The following is a 19465-nucleotide window of genomic DNA, read 5'->3' as shown; positions in this document are numbered from 1 at the left end:
AGCACCTGTTGGCGCCCGAGACCAACCTGCTCTGGGGATGCCGGTGGGGGTGCACTGACTCCCAAGTACCTGCGACCGGGGGCCAGCTCGGCCCTGAGCTGCACGGCAGCTGCCGTGTGCCCCGGGCCAGTTCCGGTAGCTTTAGGTGCTCCGAATCCCCTGTGTGCCGCGGTCAGCCCTCCACAGGTCATCGACACTCCCTCCAGCTCTGCCCGCAGGTCACCCTTGACCTTCCTAGGGCGTGAGCCTGGTCCTCTGTCTTTACTTCAGCTCACCACGCAGATGCTCACACACACGTGCACACACAGCACACACACTCACACGTAAGTAGGCACACGGCTCCCAAACCTGCCTACTCACACACGTACTCACATGTACAATAAGCACATTTATACACACACACCTGCATAGAAATGCACACGCATGTACAGATGCACACGTGTGCACTCGTCCTCCCCACACACAGGGCAGAGCACCTCGCTGTGAACAGCTACCTCCCCGCCATGCCCGCCCTTTCCACAAGACCCCCGTGACGCAGAAATACCCGAGAGAGGGGACCGCTGGGCGCCCCGCTGCTCCCTCCTCCCCCAACCCGCTCGTCCCAGGTCAGCCCCCCCCGACATCCGGGAGCGCGTCTCTCACACGCACACACGCACGCACACACACGCATTCTGCTGTTTAAGCCAACAGAATCGTCTTCCGAGCACCACTCTCCCCCAGCTGAGGCCCAGCGTCGGCGTCCTCGGCGCTCAGCTCGTCGCCGGGCTCGCACTCGGCAGAGCAGCCGGAACGTGGCACGGCAGAGCCGGCAGAGCGCAGGGGCCGCTGGAGAACGGCCTCCCGTGTGGACGCGGAGCTCTGGTCACTGCTCCATGGACGACCACCCGGCAACACCTGCGCCCCCTCCCGGCAACACCTGCGCCCCCTCCCGGCAACACCTGCGCCCCCTCCCTGCGGGAGCTGCCTTCCCTGTGGCTTCTGCACCCCCCACCGTGCGACCCGCGAGCAGGCGTTCAAGGTGTTGAGAACAGTCGGAGGGGAAGGGGAAGGCGCACTGCCCGGGTGCAGGGGTGGGAGGGGGAGAGAGGGGACGGCGCACTGCCCGGGTGCAGGGGTGGGAGGAGGAGAGGCGACAACGCACTGCCTGGGTGCAGGGGTGGGAGAGGGAGAGAGGGGACAGTGCACTGCCCAGGTACGGGGTGGGAAGGGGGAGAGAGAGGACAGCTCACTGCCCACATGCAGGGGTGGGAGAGGGAGAGAGAAAGGACGGTTCACTGCCTGGGTGCAGGGGTGGGAGGGGGAGAGAGGGGATGGTGCACTGCCCGGGTGCAGGGGTGGGAGGGGGAGAGAGAGAGGACGGTTCACTACCCGGGTGCAGGGGATGGAGGCAGAGAGAGGACAGCGCACTGCCTGGGTGCAGGGGTGGGAGGGGGAGAGGCGACAATGCACTGCCTGGATGCAGGGGTGGGAGAGGGAGAGAGGGGACAGCGCACTGCCCAGGTTGTAGTATCTGATGATACATGGGTCATCGCTCAGGGCTGGCGAGACCACGCTGCTGGCATCTGGTGGGGCTGGGGGCCGAGAGCCCAGGCGGGCGGCTGTGGGGAAGCCGCTTTGGGAGAATGGATTTGGGAGCAGAGGGAGCCAGCGGTGTGGGGTCCCGGAGAGCCGCAGGAGACACCTGTGGGCCCCCAGCCCCCTGGGAACGGCCGCCGCCCAAGGCTAACCATCAGGGGGCCCCGAGCTCAGGGGCAGCGTGGAGGCCGAGAGCCCCGGGGGTCTGGGCAGGGCGGGCGGCGGCCGGGACCCACCTTGTAGTTCACTTTGCCCTTGGCCAGCCGGGGGATGAGCCGGGCCACGTTGTAGATGTCATTGATGAGCCCCTCGATGAGCGCCAGGAAGCCGTGCTCGGCGCCCATCTCCAGGGACGGGTTGAAGGTGAGCCCGGTGTCCTCCAGTTCCATGCGGATCTCCAGCAGGGGGGCGACGTTCTCCTGAACAAGGCAGCATGGGTCAGAGCTGCCTCCCGCCGGCCTGGTCCCTGGCCCTCTGCCGGAGCCAGCCACCTACAAGCAGACGCTCAGCCCTGGGGCTGGACAGACGGTGGCGGGGGCCCCGCGGTCCGGGGTCAAAGCCCGTAGCTGCCGTCCACCAGCCCGGGGCTTCATGGGAGCCTCTTACTCCGGGGTCAAAGCCCGTAGCTGCCGTCCACCAGCCCGGGGCTTCATGGGAGCCTCTTACTCCCAGGGTCCCCCCAGACAAAACAGGACGGCCAGCGTGCAGGACAGACGTTGGCAGCCCCGTCTCTCTGGGTAGCTGGGAGGACTTGGCGAACAAGTCCCAGGTAGAGCTCGCGCAATGGCAGCCGGCCCAGCCCTCCGCCCCTCACCCGCCTGTCCCTGACGCCCCCCCCCCGCCGTGAGTCTGCGAGGCGGTGGGACTGAGGCCACCCTAGCGTGTTTCCCCTCACACTGGCGATTGTCGCAGTGCGGGGCCGAGGCCTGTGACGGCCACAGGATCCACGCCACGGTGGCCAATGTTCCCCCAGACACCGGGACACCTGCTCCCACTGGCCCTCGTGAGCCCCCGCCCCCTGGGGCCCCCAGGGAGCTGTTTCCTGGGGTCTGGGTGAGGCCGTGTGAGACGCAGTCGCTCACCAGCGACTCAGACAACCAGATTTCTCTAAAGACCCACGGGCCTGCTCCCACCCGGGCGGTTTGCAAACAGGAGTCCTTGGGCTCTTGGGGGAGGACCTTCCAGTACCCGGGAGGTCTCTGGCTCTGACCTTGCTCGGTGGATACAAACCAGGACCAGTGCACTTATTGGCTGGCACTGGTGTCGCCAGGGGTCACTCGGTGGCCCCCGGGGTTGGCAGTGACCGCCGTTCCTTGGCACGGGCTTGGGTCTGGGATTGGATCCCGAGTGCATCTCCCACAGAGCACTTGTCGGCAGCTTAATCCCCAAACGGCAGTGTTGTGGGGAGGGTCCCACCGACACGAGGGGACTCGCGCCCATCGTACAGGGCCTGAGCTGTGAGCTCACTCCCTCCCCTCCTCCCCCCACCACGGGGAACCCGATGCGGGCCCTGGGTCCCGCCAGCCCCCAGGGCCGACAGCCGGACGAGTTGTCCCTGCTGGTTACTGGCCCAGCCTGCCTGGGAACCCTCGTCGCAAACCAAGACGCAGGGGGAAGGCCCCTCCTCCCCACCCCGAGAGCACAGCGCCCCCTGGCCGTGACGGGCGCCTGCCGGCTGACCCAGTTCACGCTTCCGCTCAGCCAACAGAGGGGCCCCAGGGTCAGGCTCATCGCTGTGGGGCAGGTGCCGCTCCCGCCCCAATCGGCAGGAGTAGGGGGCAGGGGTGCACGCTCCCCCACACCTGGCAGCGAGGTAGGACCCTTCTCCCAGGCCTGACACTGTCACGGCGGGGTTAAGTGGCCAGCTGGCCCCTGGGCCTGGGGCAGCGGGGGTTGGGGGGGGGGTGGGAAGTGTGCAGAACTTTCTGCTTTAAAACCCAAACGAGCCGTCAGCCCAGGCAGATTTTACTACGTCTGCTCATTTATAAAACGAGAGCCGGATCTCGCAGAACCCGCGCGGCCACTTCGTAACTCACGTCCATCACCATGTTGTCCGTTAGGTAGGTCAGAGACTTGCGGATGAAGTAATTGAACTCGTCCAGGACCAAGCCGTCGATGTAGTGGATGTAGTCCTTCCAGGCCAGGCTCGCCGTGTCGGCTTTGAATAGCTCCGCGTTCTCCTGCACACACGGCACACCGCTGGCTGCCGCTCCCTGGCTCGGCGGCTCACTTTTTGTAAGATTTTATTTATTTATTTATTTGAGAGATAGAGAGAGAGAGGGAGAGGCAGAGAGAGGTCTTCCATCCACTGGTTCACTCCCCAAATGGCCACAACAGCCGGAGCTGGGCCGATCTGAAGCCAGGAGTCAGGAGCATCCTCTGGGTCTCCCGTGTGGGTGCAGGGGCCCAGGCACTTGGGCCATCCTCCTTGGCTTCCCAGGCACATTAGCAGGGAGCTGGATGGGAAGTGGAGCAGCCAGGACTTGAACCAGCGCCCACATGGGCTGCCGATGTCACAGGTGGTGACTTCACCCGCTGTGCCACAGCGCCAGCCCGTTTGTTCCTCCTTCATCGACCACCTCCATGCCTCGGGACTCCTTGGCCCCCTGCACCCCGTCCCCCAGACACCGGGGCCGTGCCAGGCTCCAAAGGCTGCTCAGGCTGCTGCCTCCCCTTCCTGCCACGCGTCTTCTCCTGATCCCCAGCCACAGCATCACAGAGCCCCTCTGAGCACCCCGACTCGTCCCAGGTGGGGGTCCCGTCCCTGCGTCCCCTGGGTAGTGTGTGACGGACGCCCGCCGTGTCGGCAGGACCTGACCTTGATCTGTGTCCCGCTCAGCTTCCTGCGGGCCAGGACTGACCGTGCTCCCCTCCACTGCACCCCCAGCACCCAGCAGGGGGCTGGCTCAGGACACGAAGCACAGACGGGTGAGTTGATGAATGGGCACGAGGGAGGTTGGCTGGACAGACGGGTGGAGGAGTGGACAGATGGATGGACAGATGGGTGGGTGGATATGGAGAGAGGCGGTGGGCGGATGGTGGTGCGCAGGTGGTGAGTGGATTGGTGGACAGGGAGTGGTGGACACATGTATGGACGGGTAGGGGGGTGAATCTGGGATTCACTGGGGGCTGTCGGTGAATTCCAAGATGAACACGACTCAGGCTGCCCCTCAGGCAGCTACACTCTGACAGGGACAGACACAGGCCTCACGGGTTCACGCGTGTTCACAGAACGGTTCCCGTGACTGCAGCGGGAGCAGGCGTGTGGGCAAAAAAGCCTCGTCAGAAGTCAAGCGTGCTGCGGGGCCAGTGTGTCGAGCTGCTGCCGGTTCAAGTCCCGGCCGCTCCACGTCTGATCCAGCTCCCTGCTGTGGTCTGGGAAAGCAGCAGAAGATGGCCCAAGTGCTTGGGCCCCTGCACCCACACGGGAGACCTGGAAGAAGCTCCTGGCCCCTGGCTTTGGCCTGGCCCAGTCCTGGCTGCTGTGGCCATTTGGGGAGTGAGCCAGGGGATGGAAAAATCAGTCTCTCTCTTTCCTTCTCTGTGTCCCTTTCTTTTCTTTCTTTCTTTTTTTTTCTTTCTTTTTTTTTTTTTTTTTTTTGACAGGCAGAGTTAGAGAGAGAGAGAGAGACAAAGGTCTTCCTTCCATTGGTTCACCCCCCGAATGGCCGCTATGGCCGGCGTGCGCCAATCCGAAGCCAGGAGCCGGGTGCTTCCTCCTGGTCTCCCATGGGGTGCAGGGCCCAAGCACTTGGGCCATCCTCCACTGCACTCCCGGGCCACAGCAGAGAGCTGGACTGGAAGAGGAGCAACCGGGACAGAATCCAGCGCCCCGACCAGGACTAGAACCCGGTGTGCCAGCGCCGCAGGCGGAGGATTAGCCTAGTGAGCTGTGGCACCGGCCTCTGTGTCTCTTTCAAATAAATTAATTAATTTAAAAAAAGGTCTACACCCTTGATTTGCACCTTGCGCTGGGAAATCCCAAAAACTTCCATTGAAAACATCTGAAGGCCGAGAGAGCTTTTGCTAAGCTCCATCTTTCACACTTTCCTCGGATACGACCGCCAAGGGAGGAGGGTGTGGGACACCCCTGGTGTCGGGAATCCGGGTCGGCCACCCAGGAACGAACGCCACCCAGGATGCAAAGGGAAGCTCCTACACTCGCGGCAAAGCAGGTGCACGCCATCGACTGACACCTCCTGCCCACGGGCACCACGGGGACGCCCGCCGGGGAGGTCACGTGTGCAGGGCTTGCTCTCAGCGGCTCGTCCCAGGAGACCAGGGCTTGGAGACCCTGGATCTGGGCCCCTCGGAACGGAGCAGACACATGGAAGGGTCAGGCTTCCGCGTGGGCAGCGAGGGCGCTGCTATACTGAGACGGCGTTCTTTTAGGGCCACCGAGAGGCTTCTGCGCAGTGCCTGGCTCCGCCTCCTCGCTCCCCTCCGAGCCCCGGGTGCTGGGACACCCAGCTCCGCCTCTTGTCTCCCCTCTGGGCGCCGCCTTACCGCAACCATGGCTTGGATCTTCACGCCGGCGTCCTTGACCGCTGTGTAGCGCTTGTTGAGGTTGACCATCCTCCCGTCCAGGTCCAGCAGGGCCTCCTTCTTGTTGTCCTTTCTTTCAAACAAGGGGTTGGACGACCAGTCCTGCAAGGAAAACGCTGGCGTGGGCGGAGAACGCGGTGCCCCAGGCCCCCGCCGGTGCCTGCCTGGGACAGTTTCCCCCGCGCCTCCCCGTGCCCGCGCCCCTGCCTCGCTGAGAGTGGGTCGGGGAAACGAGCCGGGAGTTCTGTCTGCCAGTCAGCAGAGGGCAGCCTGGAAGAGAGATTTCCCAGAGCGCCCGAGCGTCCTGGAACCAGGAGAGCTCTGTTCCAACGACGCCATCAGTGATGGCCTGGCTCAGAAATGCCTTTTTTTTTTTTTTTTAATTTAAGATTTATTTACTTATTTATTTGAGAGGCAGAGTTACAGACAGAGGGAGGGGTTTTCCATCCGCTGGTTCACTTCCCAAATGGCTCATTGGCCAAGCTGGGCTGATCCAAAGCCAGGAGCCAAAAGCTCCTTCCTGGTCTCCCACGCAGGTGCAGGGGCCCAGGGACTTGGGCGTCTTCCACTGCTTCCCCAGGCACATCAGCGGGGAGCTGGATCGGAAGTGGAGCAGCCGGGACTCGAACCAGTGCCCCGCATGGGATGCCGGCACTGCAGATGGAGGCTTAGCCCACTACACTACAGTGCCGGCCCCCTGGATCAGAACTTCCGAATCACAGGGCTGGCGACGTGGCACGGTTAAGCTGCTCCCTGTGACACCAGGATCTGGTATGAGCGCCAGTTCCAGTCCCGGCTGCTCCACTTCTGATCCAGCGCCCTGCTAACGCACCCGAGGCGACAACAGACAAGTACTTGGGCCTCTGCACTACCCGGGAGACCTCGATGGCGTTCTTGGCTCCTGGCTTCATATTGGCCTGTTGCAGCCATTTGGGGAGTGAACCAGTGGAGGAGATCGATACCTCCCTCTCCCTCTCTCCTTCTCCCTCTCCCTCAAATAAATCTTTAAGAAAGCAAAAACAGAAATTCTAAACGTGCCAACCCAGGGGCCGGGGTGAGGCAGGCAGAGCGCTGCGGCACGTGGGGTCTTCGCTGGGGCGCAGGGGGAGGCGGGGGCAACGTATCGATTTGATTTTGACGTATGAATAGAGAACGCAGCGGAGAGGCGATGTTTTGAAGGCTCAGAGTGACTCGGTAGACGGCAGATCGACGGGAGGGCGGATTTTCAAAGACGCCTCCTGCGCGTGGCTTTGCAAACCTGGGCGCTGGGGGCTGTGGGGAAGCCACTGAAGGGGTGCCCGGCGTCTGAAATGGGCTTGGGGCACAGGAGGCCACGGGCTGAGTCCCGGTGGATCTCTCCACGGCCCGATGCGGCGCTGGCCCGGCTGGGGCGGATCAGGTTGCCGGGGGCCCCGCTTCTCTGCGCCCTGCTCGGCTCTCGGCAGCTCGCTCACCTTCATGGCCTGGGAGATCCCTTCCACGTTCTGCTTGGCTCTCTGGATCCTGTTCTGCAGGCTGTGCAGGATCTCGCGCATCTCCTGAATGTACTGGAACACACCTGGAAGGGGGGCACCAGGGGTCGCAAGGGGGGCACCAGGGGTCGCAAGGAGGGCGCCAGGGGTCGCGCGGGAGACACAACGCAGAAAATCCATCAAAGGTCCCAGGGACAATGGGCACCGGGCCTGGCGGGAGCAGGGGGACCTGGGGACTCGCTCATCCCCAGATAGGCGGCCCCTTCGTGCCCCGTGGGGAGTCCCGGGCCCGGCTCCACGAGCCCAGCCCCTGCCCCGCGAGCCCGAGGTCCGAGACCCTCCAGCCACTCTACAGGGTGCTGGGGCCCAGGCAGCTACAAGAGGAACAGGGGCCGAGGCAGGAGGGGGCCAGGGAGGTGGGAACGTCCAGCCGGACCCATCTCAGGGGCGTGGACGGTGACATGTGGCCCACTCCAGCTGACACCGTGGAGGAAGGCGTGAAGGAGGGAGACTGGCCCGGGTCGGGGTGAAGAGCCAAAAGGGGGGAGCAGGGGCAGCCCACTGGGGGCATCCGAGGTGGGGCCGGGGCCAGGTGAAGTTGGGGAGCTTCTGCCTGGCGAGAGGCCACTGGGGGCCGCGCTCCCTCTGCCTGTGGCCCTGAGCCGGCTGAGCTGTGCGTTGGTCTTTGCACACTCGCGTGAGCACTCAGAGAATCAACCACCATGAAGGCCGGGCCTCCGCCGAGCCGGTTCGGAAACCTTGGGTCCCCTCGGCAGGGCCCAGGGAGGCCTTGGCCGGCGCCCTGGGTGACGGGCAGGGCGAGCAGGGGACACTCCGGGCTCCAGGCGTAAGCCCGTCTCGCGGCAGCAGAGCCAGGCCGTGACGCCAGGAGGCGCGGGGGCTGCTGCAGGCCTGGCACACGGCGGACGCCACGGGTGACCCAGGGGCCGTGGCCGCGGCCCCGCACCTTCGCTGTTCCAGAACAAGGTGGTCTCAGCGCTCAGCAGCTTGACGTCGATGGCTTCCAGCTCCGACTTTATCAGCGGAAACTCCACCTCCATCACCGTGGTCTTTATCTACAAGACACGCCTGTCACGGCCTCCAGTCCAGCCAGGCTTCATCCGACTCTACCATGAGGCTCTTTTGAAAAAATGCTTATCCATTTGAAAGAATTAGAGAGAGAGAGAGAAAGAGAGAGGGAGAGAGAGAGGGAGAGAGAGGGAGAGGGAGACAGAGGGAGAGAGAGAGGGAGAGGGAGGGAGAGAGGGAGAGAGAGAGGGAGAGGAAGAGAGAGAGAGAGAGAGAGGGAGAGAGAAAGGGAGAGGGAGAGAGAGGGAGAGAGGGAGAGGGAGAGAGAGGGAGAGGGAGAGGGAGGGAGAGGGAGAGGGAGGGAGAGGGAGAGGGAGAGAGAGAGAGAGAGAGGGAGAGGGAGAGAGAAAGGGAGAGGGAGAGAGAGGGAGAGGGAGAGAGAAAGGGAGAGGGAGAGGGAGGGAGAGGGAGAGAGAGAGAGGGAGAGGGAGAGAGACAGGGAGAGGGAGAGAGAAAGGGAGAGGGAGAGGGAGAGGGAGGGAGAGGGAGAGAGAGGGAGAGGGAGAGGGAGGGAGAAAGGGAGAGAGAGAGGGAGAAAGGGAGAGAGAGAGGGAGAGGGAGAGGGAGGGAGAGAGAGAGAGAGAGAAAGATGGGTTTTCCATCCACTGGTTCACCCCCCAGATGGCTGCAACAGCCAGGGCTGAGCTGATCTGAAGCCAGAAGCCAGGAGCTTCCTGCTGGTCTCCCACGTGGGTGCAGGGGCCCAAGCGCTTGGCCCATCCTCCACTGCTTTCCCAGGCCATAGCAGAGAGCTGGATCAGAAGTGGAGCAGCTGGGATTTGAACTGGTGCCCATGTGGGAAGCCAGCCCTGCAGGCCCCAGGTTTCACCTGCTGCGCCACCACGCTGGCCCTATTGTAAGGCTTTTAATCATTCCGTACTGAACAAATCATCTTCAATTATTATGATGTTGGGGTGGATTATATAGAAATCTTATTTCAGGACGTTCCAAGTTGAATTTTTTTTTTTTTAATCATCAAGAGTTTGTGTCTAGGGAATGAGGTGGCAGAGTGGTGACGCTGACATCCCGCAGGGGCGCCTATTCGAGTCCCGGCTGCTCCACCTCTGATCCAGCTCCCTGCTGTGGCCCGGGAAAGCAGCAGAGGACGGCCCAGTGCTCGGGCCCCTGCAGCCACGTGGGAGACCCGGAAGAAGCTCCTGGCTCCTGCTTTTGCCTGGCCCAGCCCTGGCCGTTGCAGCCATCTGGGGAGTGAAGCAGTGGCTGGAAGACCTCTCTCTACCTCTCCCCCTCTCTCTGTAACTCCTTCAAATAAATAAATAAACCTTAACACAAATTTATGTAAATACTTAACCCTTAATTATCCACTCTTTGGGGTAGAGACACACACGATGACGTGGAAACGCTGAGAACATCAGGCCCAGCTCCACCGCCCGGAGCCCCACAGCGAGGGCCAAGCCCCTAGCACAACCACAGGCGAGAAGCTCTGAGCCGACAGCCCGGTCACTAGAGGGACGGTCCCCAGGGCTCGTGTTCGTGATCAGCCCCTTCGTGGTCGCCGAGGTGGGGCCCAGGCCCGAGCGGTGTCAGTGGTCAGAATGCCACCTCCACACGGCCGCCCGCTGTCCGGGGCCGGGCAGTTGGTCACCCTGCTCTCAACTCCAGGAAGTTCCCCACCCCCACTCCACCACCCCACATTAACGGAGGTCACGCCCAAAAATAGCGAGGAGAAGGCAGCATCTAGAAATTCTGTGAAACTTGAGCCAGAGGGCAGCGGGAAGAAGGTTCCGGTCGCCGGCTCCCGAGTCGCCACCGGGTGCGCTGCTGCCGTGGCGAGAGCCGCTTGTGATCACGGAGACACGCTCATTCCATCCGTCCCAAACCGAACCCGAACCCGGCACGGAGCCTAGCCGAGCGCGGCCACTCGCCTCGTTGTACCAGCCCACGATGAGCCCCAGGCTGCCCACGGACTTGCGGAAGCTCTCGTTCTCCGCGAACAGATTCTCCGCGCTCTGGGGGATCGCCTGCTGCTGCTGCAAGTTCAAGTACTTGACCTCCCGCAGGACCGCCACCAGCTGGACAGCAAACGGGACCGCGTCAGGGGCGGCCTGGCGGCAGAGCGGCCACCGCGCCCCGGGGCGGCGGCGGGCTCGGCTGGCAGAGCCGGGGCAGCTTTGCCCTGTCTGCTGGACCCCATCCTAACCGTCCCGTCTCCGTCCCTTCCCCTCCCGCGATATCTCAGACTCGGCGTGGACGGATGGATCCGCCCGCCTTGCCCTGCAGCCCGTGCAGCCTCAGCCGGTAGCCACGCTCCCTGCCAGCGCCCAGCCCCAAACGCCAGGGCCCACTCCTCCCCGGCTCCATTTCCAGCTCCGTCAGGCTCCCGCCCGCCTCCGGTGGCCTCATGGCTTCCACCTTGACCCAGGCCCCCGCCACCTGCTTTCTCTCCCCCAGGCTGTGTCCCTCTGGGAAGTCAGCTCCACATACACACACGCACACACACACACACGCACACGCATGCACACGCACGCACAGCCGGTGCTTGGTGAATGTTGGCTGTTTTAGCAGAAGGGAGGCTCCCCGAGGGCGCGTCCCACCTCTCCGTCCTCTGCCTTCCTGCTGTCTCCACCCTCCCGGGGCAGCCCCGCTCCTGCCTCCTTCCTCTGCGTGGGCCCCGCACAGCCCGGGCTGCAGCCCCCGGGCACACCATGCTGTCCACTCGGAGCTCTTTCCAGCTCACCTGCCTTGACCAGCCCTCGTGCAGAGCCCGCAAAGACCTCCGAAAAGACACAACATTTTAAAATTAGCATTTTCTCTTGCGATTACAACGCAGAGGCCGCCAAGCTGTAGAGACGCACACGGACGGCACCCCGGTTCGATTCTCGGCTGCGGCTCCCGACCCCAGCTTCCTGCCGTCCCAGGCCTCGAGAGCCCACGGTGACGGATCCCTGACGCCACCTGGGGCGCTGGATTGAGCCCTGGCTCCTGGCCCTTTCTTGGCTGTTGCAGGCATTGGGGGGTGAACCAGCAGGTGGGAGTCTCTCTCTGCCTCTCAAACACACATACGCTGGGTGAGGACGCGTTAAGCATTTTTAAAAAGGCGCTCACGCTGTGCCTTGCGTCTTCAGCACATCCCGGACAAGCTTAGAGACGCCACACAGAGCTGCAGGCTGGCGGTGACCCAAGCGTGGCCACAAGTGGGAGGGGCCGGCCTGGCGGCCGTGGGGGCTCCGGCTGTCCCCTCCCCTGGGAGGAACTTGCTCTCGGGGTTGGGGTTGCCCCCACCACCCCCCACTCACCGCCTTGCTGAAGTTGACCTCCCGAGGCCGGTGACCGCCCCCCCCCCCCCCACTCACCGCCTTGCTGAAGTTGACCTCCACGAGGCCCGGTGTCCGGCTTGCGCTGGATCAGCGGCTGGCCCAGGTTGAAGTGGCAGTCCTGGTCCACGGTGCCCACCCACTGCTGGTAGGTCCTCAGCCGGCAGCCCCGCAGCAGCTCCAGCATCTCCTCGTACTTCTGGTAGACGAGCTTGGCCTCCTCGCTGGACATGACCCTGGGGTTGGAGGGAGCGTGGCTGAGCCTCCCCTGCTCACTGGGTGCAGGGGCCTTCAGCGCCCCCCGGGGGGCCTGGGCCCCAGGGTGCTGAAGCAGGATCCCATGATCCCCTTCTTCCACAGCCAGACCCAGATGAAAACGGGAGCCCGGCCTGCGGATGTGGCCAGCAGCTCGGGGGCCAGGGGCCAGGGGGCTGGGCCCAGAGCCGCGGCTCTACTCCCACCCTCCCTTCCTGCCCAGGACACACAGGGGACAGCCGATGGGCGCTGCCGCACGGGCTCTCTGTCAGGACCATGCACGCATACACACACGGGGTCTCTGTCAGGATCTTGGGGACTGCCCAGGGCAAGCCAGTCCTTTCCCTCGCCCCCACCCCCCACCCCCCACCTCCCCTGCCCATGGCTGTGACCCCCCACCCGTGGCCACACCCCCACCTCTCCTTCCACCTGTGGCTGTGCCCCCCTGCCCATAGCCGTGCCCCCATCTCCCCCTGCCCGTGCCCCCACCTCCCCCCTGCCCATGGCTGTGCCCCCACCTCCCCCCTGCCCATGGCCGTGCCCCACCTCCCCCCCCGCCCATGGCCGTGACCCCCACCCATGGCCATGCCCCCATCCCCCCCCCGCCGTGCCGTGCCCCCCACCCCCCCCCCCACCCCGCGCTCACGGGTGCTCGATGTGCTTCACGTGCTTCATGGATGCCTCCAGCCTCTCTTGCAGCTCCAGGCTCCACTTGAGCTGGCCGGCCACGGCGGGCAGGTTCTTGTGGATGGGGGGGATGCCGCCGTCCACGGAGGCCGCCATCTGCGCGTCGTACAGGAGCTTGGCGTTGTCCAGCTCGGCGTCCATCAGCTCCAGCATGGCCGAGTACCGGGGCACCACCTGCACCAGGATCAGCGGCCGCTCCAGGAGGCCCCCGAACATGTACAGGAGCTGGGGGGACACCGGGAACCGGGGCTCACCGCCAGGGGCCCCAGCTGTGGGCCACGTGCCCCTCCCTGGACACCGTTGATTTTTATATTTTGAAAGCCAGGGTTACAGAGAGGAACAGAAAGAGAGCGAGAGATCAGCCTTCCATCCCCTGGTCCACTCCCCAGATGGCCACAACGGCCAGGGCTGGGCCAGGCTGAAGCCAGGAGCCTGGAGCTCCATCCGGGTCTCCCACGCGGGTGCAGGAGCCCAGGCACTCGGGCCATCGTCCACTGCTTTTCACAGCCCATCAGCAGGGCGCTGGATCGGAAGTGGAGCAGCCGGGACCCGAACCAGTCACAGGTGGCGGCTTTGCCTCAGCACTGGCCCCTGGGGAACGACTGTATCTACTACCATCACTCCCCTTAGGACAGGCACCAGCACCCTGGGGCCCCTCGACCACGTGGATGCCTGTTCTACTCTGAAAAAAGGCACAGGGGAGACGAGGGGCGGACCCAAGCCTACACTCCATGGGTGCCCCGTGTCTGAACTGACACCGGGCTGGGTGCTGGCGGGGAGCCCTGGTGCCCGGCAGGGCTGCACCTGCTTTGGGGAGCCAGGGGCAGATCTGCCCCAGGTTTTCGTTTAACACTGACTGCTGACCCGAGAAGTCATCCTTGGGGACCTGGATGTGACGATAAAGAAGCGAAGAGCTTTTCATGTCCCCAAAGCCACGTGGAGCAGCCCGGGAGGAGGGGGATGGGGCCGCTGTCCCAGCTGGCTGCCCCGGCCCCACAGGCACCTGCAGGGCGGGTGGACCAGGAGGTGCCCACTCAGGACAAAAAAGAAAGAAAAAAATCCTTGGTCTCCCAGGTTTATGGCCTTCCTAGCCACCTGCCCCTCCCCCTCGTATTTACATATTTCTGGCTTCTGCCCGGGGCAGCGGAGCAGAAAGTCACCCAGAAGCCCCTGCTGTGTGGGAGCCGCTGCCGTGGCCAGGGGGGGAGTCGGGGGAGGGGAGCCCCGGGGGTGCGTCCTAACCCAGGCGCCCAGTGGCAGTGGTGGCAGGTGGGGGTGGACTGTGCCCAGGTCCAGGAGACTCGGGCAACAGGTGCACAGAGCCGCTTCTCCCAGCCGTTCCCTTTTGCTATCTAAGCCGGGAGACCTGAGAGATCCGAGGGCTGTGTCCCTCTCAGAGCACAGACGCTGGACGGGGTGGGCCCAGCTCTGCGTCCAGACCCCGCTGGGGGCTCCACACCCAGCCTGCCCCAGGGCGGGAGGCAGCGCAGGCTCCCCTTGCTCGAACCGCAGGAACCCAGGACCAGCGCCTGCCGCTGGGGGCTGCACCCAGAGATCGGCCCACGCAGAGGAACGCCCAGGGGCGGGCTTTGGTGCAGGGGTTGAGGCGCTGCTTGGGACCTCAGAATGCCTAGGTTCAAGACCCGGCTGCTCCTCTTCCGATCCAGCTCTCTGCTGTGGCCTGGGAAAGCAGTGGAAGATGGCCCAAGTGCTTGGGCCCCTGCACCCATGTGGGAGACCTGGAAGAAGCACCTGGCTCCTGGCTTTGGACTGGCCCGGCTCTGGCCATTGCAGCCATTTGGGGAGTGAACCAGAGGATGGAAGACCTCTCTCTGCACCTCTAACTCTGCCTTTCAAATCAATCAATCAATCATCTAAAAAAAAAAAAAAGTGTATGAAAAGGGCTGGGCTACGATGAGGAACGGTGGGGACTGGGGCAGCTGGGCCCAGCCAACTCCCCCCCTGGTCCATGTAGACTCTCAAACACAGGCGTCCGAGAGTGAATGCGTGCTCTCCCTCCCTCCGGCGCTTTCCTTACGGAAGGTACAGCCCCAGACCGTGGAGCTCCCACACCCCCTCGGGGGGCTTTTTGCTGGAAACCAAGGGTCCATGGGACCCCACCTCAACCAACTTCACCACAATCGTCCCAGCTCCTGAAGGGCCAAGTGTCTTTATTTTTCATTTATTTTTCATATTTTAGTTATTTATCTGAGGCAGATACAGAGAAAGAGGAGCTTCCTCCAGGTCTCCCACGCGGGTGCAGGGGCCTGACCACTGACGCCATCTTCCACTGCTTTCCCAGGCCGCAGCAGGGAGCTGGATGGGGAAGTGGAGCAGCCGGGACAAGAACCAGTATGGGATGCCGGCACTGCAGGAGGAGGCTTTACCCGCTATGCCAGGGTGCCGCCCCCCACCCATATGGTGCAGAGACCCCGTCACACAGCCCAGCTCTGCCATATCAGGAGCCCCTCCCGTGTGCCCTTAGGCACGGGAATGAGCTTTGAGTTTGTTAATCCGCAGGCCCCAACCACGAGACCCCCAGGAGCGCAGAGGAAGCATTTTCCGCCCACGTCTCCCCGGGGACAGCCAGCCCCTCCGCTTCCCCAGGACAGGCTCGGACTTGGGCCGGGGCTCCCTCAGTCTGCAGACGTCAGAAAGCTACAGCAGGTTGAAAGTTCACGGTCGTCTTGGGTGGGGAGGTCGAGGAGGGGCGGCCGGGGTGCTGGGAACGTTGTGAGGTCGAGTGTGTTGGGGTGTTGCGTGCACCCCCGGCCGCTCCACGGAAGGTTCTCTTCCCGTGAGCGAGCTGGGGGTGCCGCCCGTCCTCGCCCGGGGACCACAGCGTCTCGCCACTTAGCTCCTGCTTCTCTGGTTACTCAGAGGCCGAGCGTGAAACACGTGTGTGCTGGCCCTCGTGTTTCCCTCCTGAACCGCCGAGCACCGGGGTTTTCGCGCCTCGCACAGCCTCCCGGTGCCCCGACGTCGGCAGAGCGAGACTCAGATGGGAGACGCCCGAGCGCCGCAGCCCCGCTGCCCAGGGGCAGCTCCCATGTGGGCCCCTCCTCCTCCAGTCTCAGAGCTGGAGCTGTGGGTGTCACGGCCTGGGGGTTTTGTGTCCCCAAATCCACGTATGGAAGTCCTCACGGTGGCAGTGGTGGGAGGCGGTGGTTCCGGCCAGGGCAGGCCCTCAGGGTGGGACCCGGCGCCCTCGTGTGGCGGCACAGGAGGGCGGCTTCCCCTCTGCAGCAGCCACCTGGGAACCGGGGTGGGGTCCGTGCAGACCCCAGACCTGCAGGTGCGGCTCCTGCACTTGCAGCCTCTAGGACTGCAAGGCGCGGAGGTTAAGCTGCGGCGCCGCCATCCCCGGTTCCAGTCTCGGCTGCTCCACCTCCAACCCAGCTCCCTGCTAATGCACCTGGGAAAGCAGCAGACGATGGCCCAAGTGCTTGGGGCCCTGTCACCCACGTGGGAGACCTGGATGGAGCTCCAGGCTGCTGGCTTTGGCCTGGAGCAGCCCTGGCCTCATGACTGTTTGGGGAGTGAACCAGCAGGTGGAAGATCTTGCTCGCTCACTCTCTCGCTCTGAAACTCTGCCTTTCAGATAAGTAATCTTTAAAAAAGTGGCAAACAACTATGAGAAGTGAAACGTCCGCTCCCAAGCCAGCCGGTCTGCGCTGGGTGCAGACGGCGACACGGGAACCACCACTCAGCCGTCGGCGCGTGCCCACAGTGAGTTTTCCAGCGGCTGGGGCTGGCTGTTAGCGTCTGCCCCCTTCAAGAATTGGGGAAACTGAATCCGAGAACGGCCGGCCGGCCGGCGGCTTAGCGCTTCCTGCTCCCTCCGCCAGAGATGGCTCAGGGCGCGCTCGCCCAGGCCACTGAGACGGGCCGGCCTGACCACGCTCGGCTGCCCGGGGCCCAGGCTGACTGCGCTCAGCTGCCCGGGCCCGCGTCCCCGCCCCGCGCCTACCTTCGCCGAGGTCTCGATGCAGCTGCAGTCGTCCAGTGCTTGGCAGAAGATCGTGGCCAGCCTCCTGTCCAGATCCCGGATCTTTGTCTCGAAATCAGCATAATCGTTGTCGAAACTCTAGAGGGCGTGCGCACGGCGACCTTGGACTTGGAACCACGTGCCGGGCGGGCGCCGTCCGCCTCCCCGGCCGAGCCTCCCCCTAGCGGCGCTCCGGGAGGCCGGCCAGTGGTCTCACCGCGTCTCCGGGGTCCAGCGGGTCGTACTTGCAGTCGGCGAACACCCTGACCAGCTCGAAGACCTCCTCGTAGACCTGCGTCACCAGGTTGCCCAAGATGTTGCCCCTGACGCCCCCCACCTCGATCTTCTCCAGCTTCAGGAACTCGATGGCCGTTTTGTAAAGATCCTGGCGGGCGGGCGGAAGGCACGGCGCCCATCAGCTGGTCCGGCCCCGTCAGGCGGCCTGCGCTCGTCCTCATGGCCGCTTCTGGGCGCAGAGGGGACGCGAGGAGGGGGCCCACAAGGGCCCTCCGAGCCACCAGCGTGGAGGTGGAGGCGGCAGCGGACGAGGCTGGGGGCTCGACCCACGCGCCTCTGAGTAATCTCACCATCCCGGCCCCGCCACACCCCGGCGCTGGCAGCGACCTGAGGGCCCTGCTGGCTTCGGACGCCCCTGCTCATCGTCACTGCCCAGGAGACCCCCACGCCGAGGGGAAAGCGGCCAGGCGGCCACACCTGTGTCGATTGTACTTCCTGCCAGGGACAGCTCCCCGGCTCCTTCCTGAAGCTCCCTTCCCCCGCCCCGCCCCGCCGCCTCCAACCCAGGTAGTGCCCCCCCCAAGGCTCCCGGGCTGCTGCACAGACCCCCCCCAGACTCACCCCACAAACAGCTACTCTGCGTGGGGCGTCTCACCTCCCACACCAGGTCCCACGGCTCCCCTGCAGCCCTCCCAGCAGAGCCCAGGCCCAGGTCATGTTTAGAACCCAGACAAGTCGCCCGCCTCGGCCAGCACTGAGGGCAGTGCCCTTCCCAAGCCCGGGGAAGGCGCCCGGGGTCTGTTCACCTCGATCGTCTGCACGCGGCGGAAGAAGGCGTTCATCCTGGAGAAGGCGAGGGAGGAGGGGAACTCCCAGAGCGCGGGCTGTTTGTCCTTGGGGGGAGAGGGGCGCTGTCAGCGTCAGACGCTCCCGCTGGCCCCAGCGCCAGGGGCACCGGCCCGGGGCCGGGAGGTACCTTGAAGAAGCGCTGCATGTTGGTGCAGCAGAAGTCGTAGGCGCGGTACAGCTCCCGCAGGACCGTCACCGACAGCGAGATGCCGTTCAGGACCTCTTCGATCTCGCCCTGCAAGCCCTTCAGCACCTCATCCGGGCCCAGGTAGCTCCGCGTCTGGCGGGGGCGGGGGGGGAGACGGGCACCCCAGGGCCATGACAAGCTGCCCAGGCCATCCCTGCACGGGATCAGCCCGACACATACGCTGTCCCACCCGCCTGCCGACTGCTGGGCTGTTCTGGGGGCCACCGCGGGTACCGCCCCCTTACTCGGCCCTCGCCCCGTGCCAAGGCTGGACTCTGGTCTCAGCGAGTCCGGCCCTGCGGGGGAGCAGGTGGCAGGGGAGGGGCGGTACCATCTCGATGAGCTGGTTGCAGAACTCCTGCAGGATGACGATGACCCGGGAGGGCGTGTTGTAGTGGCTGGACGTGGCCCAGATGAAGGCGATGGTGTCCAGCACCTTGGCGATGAAGGTCGGCAGCTGGGGAGACACGGGAAGGGCGTGGGGGGCACTGGAGGGGAGGGGCCTTGGTCCCTGAATCTCAGCCACGCCCCCTGCCGGGAGAGGGTCTCTGAGGAGGAGGAGAGAAGGCAACGCCCAGCCCGGTCGTCCCGCTCACAGCCGAGCTGCCCTGGCCCTCTGTCCCCAGAACCCGAGATCCCCCCAACCCCAAAACCTCGCCGGACGGACGTACGGACGTGAAGTCGGCCTGGTCCATCTCCTCCAGCAAGATCTGCAGGGGCTTCAGGTAGAGGACGATGTCCTCGGCTTCCTTGAGGCCTGCGCGGGCAAGGACGGCCCCGACAGCCCCCATCAGCTCCGGGCCCGCGCCGCCCGCCGCCTCGGGCCCGGGGTCCGCTCCCGGCGCTCACCCTCTGTGACGTTTGTGTACACGTTCTGCAGGGCCGGCCAGTAGCAGCTCTTGGCTTTTTCCAGGACCTCGACGATTCGGTTCACTTTGGGCCTGTTCAGCTGAGGGGGAGCCGGCAGCCTCAGGGGAGGGGCTCAGCCTCGTGGCTGCCGATGCTCAGGGTCCCCGGGGCCCTGCTCGGAGGGGATCGCGGCTGCCGCCTGGGGTGGGGGGTAAAGCGGGACCGGGGCTCGGCAGCGACTGGGAGGCCCCACCTGCTCGTGGATGCACTTGAGGTTCATCAGCCGGGCCTCCCAGAACTCGAACTCCACCCTGGGCAGTGGGTGCAGGCCGTCCAGCAGGGCCTGGGCAGAGTCCTTGCTCAGCACGTCTCGGATCTGGTGGGACCAGTCGATGATGATGGTCTCGATGGCGTGCAGCAGCGAGTTGTCCAGGGAGGTGGGGAGCCTGCCGGGCGC

The 19465-nt window shown here is 64.6% G+C and overlaps 1 protein-coding gene across 1 annotated transcript in view; it reads right to left on the bottom strand.

Annotated features, from left to right (window-relative positions):
* Nucleotides 1-19465, bottom strand: part of DNAH17 (dynein axonemal heavy chain 17) — a 77403-nt gene that overhangs the window by 55792 nt on the left and 2146 nt on the right. The window contains 17 exon segments of the mRNA XM_062175646.1: nucleotides 1812-1994; nucleotides 3612-3755; nucleotides 6082-6222; nucleotides 7575-7678; nucleotides 8560-8668; nucleotides 10568-10714; nucleotides 11996-12037; nucleotides 12039-12192; nucleotides 12858-13123; nucleotides 16869-16985; nucleotides 17104-17271; nucleotides 17930-18016; nucleotides 18100-18252; nucleotides 18491-18616; nucleotides 18831-18916; nucleotides 19009-19108; nucleotides 19262-19454. Coding sequence (XP_062031630.1) covers nucleotides 1812-1994; nucleotides 3612-3755; nucleotides 6082-6222; nucleotides 7575-7678; nucleotides 8560-8668; nucleotides 10568-10714; nucleotides 11996-12037; nucleotides 12039-12192; nucleotides 12858-13123; nucleotides 16869-16985; nucleotides 17104-17271; nucleotides 17930-18016; nucleotides 18100-18252; nucleotides 18491-18616; nucleotides 18831-18916; nucleotides 19009-19108; nucleotides 19262-19454 — 2320 coding nt within the window.

Source organism: Lepus europaeus, chromosome 18 (genome assembly GCF_033115175.1).
Source record: "Lepus europaeus isolate LE1 chromosome 18, mLepTim1.pri, whole genome shotgun sequence".
Lineage (NCBI taxonomy): Eukaryota > Metazoa > Chordata > Mammalia > Lagomorpha > Leporidae > Lepus > Lepus europaeus.
This window is presented reverse-complemented; position numbering and strand designations above follow the sequence as displayed.